The following is a 5,657-nucleotide window of genomic DNA, read 5'->3' as shown; positions in this document are numbered from 1 at the left end:
ATAGAAAAGTGAATTTTTAACTAAGTACTTGTACCCTTTGGAATCTATCTTGAGGAAATAACCAGTCAGGCAAAGACTTATACAGAAGAATTGCACTGAATCACTATTAGGGACAAATGGAAACATTAAATGTTTAACACTGACATTACAGTACTTCTTTTATGCATCCAAATACATGTTTTTGAAGAAATTTTAGAAGGAGAAAAAGCTTATATGTTAAATTAATTTCAAGAAAAATCAATCCTGAACTTTCAACAATTACATTATTGTTATATATTAAGTGACAGTCACTCCTCCATTGTCCAACACGGCAACCCCATGGACTATACAATCCATGGAATTCTCCAGGACACAATACTGGAGTGGGGTTGCCTTCCCCTTCTCAGGGTATTTTCCCAACCCAGGGATGGAACCCAGGTCTCCCACATTACAGGCGGATTCTTTACCAGCTGAGCCAAATATTGTCACTATAAAACTAAGAAAATATTCTAAAATACTGACAGCAGTTAACGCTGAATGACAAGACATAATACATTTTAATTTTTTTTCATTTCCTAAGTTGTCTTCAATTACACTGTACTACTAGACTATCTGAAGCCCAGAACCTTCCCTTGAAACCAAGGACAAAGGCAAGAAACTGTGGAGGTGCAGTATTTGAAAATATATTCAGACACAGAATGATAGTTCAGCTTTATTTTATGCTACAAGAAATATTGAAACACCCTCCTCCTCCAGCCAGAGGGAAACAACAGGGCCAAGAGTGCCCAAAGGCCGATATAAGCAAACAGTTAGGCCCCCACAATAAATCAGCAGCCAGTGTAGGAATCAATGCCCTGGGGAAGGATGCACTGCCTAGGTTAATTTTAGGTGCTCTTTTTGGCCTAGGCTTAGGGATAACCAGGGTCACAAAGTACCCTGTCATTGGTTGGTTGATCCTAAGCAACTAGAAAAGCTGCTTAAGACAGGAGATAATGGAAATTCGGAGCTGGCCACCATCTTCAACAGTCAGTTGTCTAAAAGGGAGGGGAAAAAGAATAATTAAATATGTTAACTGTTCCCCTAATCCTCTCTACCCCCTCAGCTGCTGACAGGCTCAGTGTACATGTCTATATCCTTAGACTTCACCTTTGGGGGGTCACCAATTGACTATTAGAATAAACCCAGACACCTGCCACCCTCCCAGGTCCCTTTGCAAACTAACATTGCTAGGTTGCTGCTGTTCACTGTGAGCGCCTTTCCTACTGCCCTGTGGTAGGGCTAGACGTGTGGGGTCAGGGAATGGCCAGCCATCTCTGCCTCCATGGGTGATGGGATCTGCAGTATGATGGAGCTGGTAGCAGTGAGGTTAAGGGACCATCTCACATCAACCTTGCCTGTGCCTCAGACCTACTCTTCACTTGGAGGCCTGTTTCCTTCTGGCCGTTCTCACTTATCTTCATCCCCACCCCAAGTCTGCTTCATGCCCTTCTAGTCCCTCAGGCCATCTCCCCACTCCATCTCTCCATGCCACCACTGACCCATACCCGCAAGGCCAGGCCCTCCAGCCATCTTCTTGTTCTCCCTCCCTACACCCCTTCCGATCCCCAGGCTGATCACCTTCTCTCCATTCCACTGTCTACAGGAGGCCCGTTCCTCCCCACTCCAGGCCCAGCCCCTTGCCTCTCTTCAAATAGGATACAAATTGTGAAGTTGACTTCTTGGTCCTCCAGCCATGTGCGGCACATGCCTATCAAGTCCTGATGCAACATTTACACCAGGCCACGGCCCAGCATGTCCTCCTGTCCCCTGACCGGCATGGCAACCAGGCCCTAGCACTGCATGTCCACCTGGTCCCCAGCACATCGTGGCCACCGGGCCCCACCAAGGGCTGTCCGCCCAATTGTGGCAAGGTGTCTCTGCTAGGTCCCTGAGGGTGAGGTGCCTGTGCCAGCTCTGGGGCTCCAGCCGTGGCTGCGCCTGCCTCTCCCATGCTTCTGAGGCCCTGGTGCCCTTCAAGGCCATCTGGGTCACCAGGTTCATCCACGCCTCCCTGGCCTTCAGCACCTCCCGTCACGCCACCTCCGCTGGCACCTGGGTCTGCAGCCTCCAGAACCTCTCACGCTGCAGTTTAGCCCACCAAGGCCAGCCGGGCAGTCTGAGGGGCTGAGACACCCAAAGGAAACCATGCCCCTGGGCGGGTGACGTTACTACGGGTGCCGAGAACGCCTATGCAATCAGGCCCTGACAGCAGTCCCTGGATGGCCCTCCTAGGTGGTTATGAGCACGTGACTGTTTCCCGCCAAACGTGGAAACACCAAGTGAGCCCCTTCTCCTTACACCTCTGCTGCCATGTTCACATGAGACCAGCCTACTGACTTCAGCTTCTGGAAGGGAGTCAAGCACCAGGGCCAGGTGAGGTCTGTCCCATTCATCTTCCACATGAAGCTCAAGTCTGCATCCTTGTCTGTGCATGTGGGCATGTGCAGGTGCATGCATATGGGTGTGCGCCAGGACCCATCCCTGGAGTCCTGAGACCAGGAATGCAGAGTGGGCTGTTCCTGCCCGCCTGGAGAGGGAAGTGGGGACTATTGTTGGGCCCACTGGGGAAGGCATGGGGCAGGGCCACCTGGGTGTCCGGGCACACAGACTATAGGAACTGCAGGGTGTGGGCATGCCCTGGGCCCCTCAGAAGCACCAGAGGAACTGGCTAGACTCAAGGGCTGAGGGAAGGGCCATGTTCCTCTGGGCACTGCCCAGTCTCTTGCCCTCTGCTTGCACAATGCTCATGGGCTTTCCCTCTCTAGGAACAGACTTGAGGCTCTCCAGAGGGCTGGAGGTACCTGGGGACCTCAACTGGGAGGTGACCCTGTGTCTGCTGGCCTGCTGGGTGCTGGTTTACTTCTATGTATGGAAAAGGGTCAAGTCAACAGGCAAGGTACAGCCGGGGGAGACCCTGGGGCTGGGGCAGCACTGCCTGGGCGTGGGGTGCATCTGCCAGACCACTGGGGCCACGGGAGGTGACTGCATCAGGGATTGTACTTCAATTCAGCCCCTGAGCCCCACCCCCTGGCTGGAGAGTCCTCTCAGCCCTCCAAATCCAAGGCCAGCAGCCTTCCCCCACCCCCACTGGAGGGGAAGAGGCACCAGCAGTGGCTGACCATTTCCTGTGTGTGGGGCATCCCTGTCTCAGCTTCCTACCCTCCCAGTTTCTGTTGATTCTGGCTCCCAGTCAGTTTTAGGGTGTGCAAAGACCTGGTCTACTGCTTGTGTCTGTCCCCTGCTCTGGGGCCAAGAGGACCCCAGCAGGGAACGTGGACATGTCAATGTATGGCAAAACCAATACAATATTGTAAAGTAACATAAATAAATAAATTTATATTAAAAATAAAAAGATAAATTAATTTTTAAAAAGAAGTAAACATTTAGGTCAGTATTTCTAATTCTTGGAATATATTAATACTCTAAGGAAATAACCATTAATGGAAAGATTTATACATTCCACTAATCATTAACCATAGTACTATAAAAAGTGGAAACAACTTAAATGTTCCATAATTACATTATTATTTTTTATTTAAAGACCCAATCTTAATTTTTTGGCCACGCCACATGACATGTGGGATCTTAGTTCTGCTGCCAGGAATTGAACCTGCTGCCCTTACACTGGAAGTGCAGAGTCTCATCCACTGGACTGCCTGGGAAGTCCCAATAATTACATTATGATGCATCTTATATCTATTCAATAACAGAATTCTTAAGAGATTTTAGAAAGTGGAAAAGCTAGTATATTAAATGAAAAAATATTCAGGAAAAAACTTAAACTTGGTAAGTTCTACATCACATGCTGTTATACATTTAATGTACAAGTACCACCAGAAAATATTTAATGTCGACAGTAATTAGTGCTGAACATAGGGCTCGGTTTTCATTGTCTGAAATTGTTTTCAATTCCCTTGTAACTGAATTCAAATATCTGAATTTCAGAACCTTCCCTCTAACACAAGAACAAAGATAAAAAGTGTTTTTTTTGTTTTTTGTTTTTTTAGTTTTTATTTTTTAAATTTTAAAATCTTTAATTCTTACATGCATTCCCAAACATGAACCCCCTCCCACCTCCCTCCCCATAACATCTTTCTGGGTCATCCCCATAAAATCCAGAAGTGCATTAGCTGAAAGGAAACTGGGGCACAAAAAGTGACTTAGTTTTATTTTCTGCTGTAATAAACACGGAAGCATCCCACTCCTCAAGCAGCAGGGAAACAAAGCAAGTGAACCAAGAGAGACCAAAGGCCAGTACAGGCCAAAACCTAGACTCAAATAACAAAGTAGCAATGACTCTTAGGTTGAATTCCCTATGCCCTGCCGAGTAGGGGACACAAGGTTAGGCCTCAGCCCCTTTCCTCAGCTTAGGCTTTGGCGAGGTGGGATCCCAAGGCTCCGAATGTTCCGAATCACCAGGGAAAGCTGATCGAGGAATGGGTTCAGGGAAAGTCGGATGAAAGCAAGGTCTTCAGCAGTCCATCTACTAAAAGCAGGGAAAAAAAATCAGGTTAAAGGGAAGATTGCTCCTGTAGGTCCAGAGTACCAGCCCTCCTCCTTATACCAAGCCCCTCAGTGTCTCCATCATAGCATGCTTAAGGGGGAGCTCAGACCACAGCACCTGCCACCCCCCACTCCCCAAGGCAAGCTCGTCTGGAACTGACACAAGCAGGTCACTGCCATTCACTGCAAATTCCTTCCGAATCAATCCTTGGTGGCGTTGGGCATCTGGGAGCAGAGATCTGCGAGCCATGTCTGCCTCCAGGGCTGATTGGAAAGGCACTCTGAGTGTGCTGGGAGAGACACGGTTAAGGCACCATCCATTACAGAATTTGCTGGGATCTCGGGCTTCCTCACACCTCAGAGGCCCGTTTTTACCCCAGGATGCCCATGCTCCCGACCACAACCTGAGACCACCTTCAGCTGCCTCCGTAACCCTTCAGTCCATCTTCCCCGCCCTCCAGGCTCCTCAGGCCTTGACGACCCCCTTTCCGGCCAGGCTGCACAGTCCTGCTGCCCCGGATCGCCCCCGTGCTCCCTTCTATCCCTTCCTCAGGCTGCCGGCATGTTTCCCACCACCATACCACTGCCCGTGCCCAGGGAGGCTCCATGAAAAGGATACAGCACCACCTCTCCACGTCTAGGCCTTACAGCCAAGGGTGCTACATCTCCAGCAGATCCTAGGCCATCTGGTGCCCGCTCACCCCGGGGACGAGCTACAGCAGCTTCCATCACCGCTCTTCCTCTGCCAGACACACCCCGGCCTTCTGGGGCCCGGTGAACATCCTCACCTTCAGCGCTGCCTGAACCACTCTGGCAAGCGGGTGTTCTGGAGCTCTGCTGGCCATCTCGGCCCTCTGCACCACCGGCGCCACCACCCGACGCCTGCATGGCTGCCGCGCGTCTCCCTCAGACCGCAAATAAGGGGCGGAGAGACTGGGCCCCTCACGAAGTCCCTCCCCTTCTGCGCAAGGACGCGAAAATTGCGCCTGCGCATACACCCCAGCCACCCACGGGCTGCTATGGAGACCCCATGAGGCTGGCGGAACTCACCTCCCTCACAATGCCACGCTCCTTTCAGGTGCCCCCTGATGCGCCTGCGCACACGGGCCCCACCAGTGCTGGCTCAGATGGCATGG

General features: G+C 50.6%; 1 protein-coding gene across 1 annotated transcript; it reads right to left on the bottom strand.

Moving 5' to 3' along the window:
• Positions 1–4,315: 4,315 nt before the first annotated feature.
• Positions 4,316–5,442, bottom strand: LOC121818327 (EKC/KEOPS complex subunit LAGE3-like). Its single transcript, XM_042242253.2, has 3 exons — positions 5,141–5,442; positions 4,683–4,811; positions 4,316–4,504 (listed from the first exon to the last, which is right to left on the bottom strand). The coding sequence occupies exons 1-3, from the start codon at positions 5,407–5,409 to the stop codon at positions 4,381–4,383; spliced, it is 522 nt and encodes a 173-aa protein (XP_042098187.1). The 5' UTR covers positions 5,410–5,442; the 3' UTR covers positions 4,316–4,380.
• Positions 5,443–5,657: the final 215 nt, after the last annotated feature.

Source organism: Ovis aries, chromosome X (assembly GCF_016772045.2).
Source record: "Ovis aries strain OAR_USU_Benz2616 breed Rambouillet chromosome X, ARS-UI_Ramb_v3.0, whole genome shotgun sequence".
Classification (NCBI taxonomy): Eukaryota; Metazoa; Chordata; class Mammalia; order Artiodactyla; family Bovidae; genus Ovis; species Ovis aries.
Note: the sequence above shows the minus strand (reverse complement) of the source record. Positions and strands in the feature narration are given on the sequence as shown.

What these genes read in the sequence shown, in the direction of transcription:
- LOC121818327 (XM_042242253.2), bottom strand. Translation starts at nt 5,409, where the DNA reads ATGCAGGCGTCGGGTGGTGGCGCCGGTGGTGCAGAGGGCCGAGATGGC. An exon ending in AGACGTGGAGAGGTGGTGCT is followed by an intron (nt 4,812 to 5,140) that starts GTATCCTTTTCA and finishes TGTCTCTCCCAG; the next exon opens with CACACTCAGAGTGCCTTTCC. An exon ending in AATGGCAGTGACCTGCTTGT is followed by an intron (nt 4,505 to 4,682) that starts GTCAGTTCCAGA and finishes CCCTGCTTTTAG; the next exon opens with TAGATGGACTGCTGAAGACC.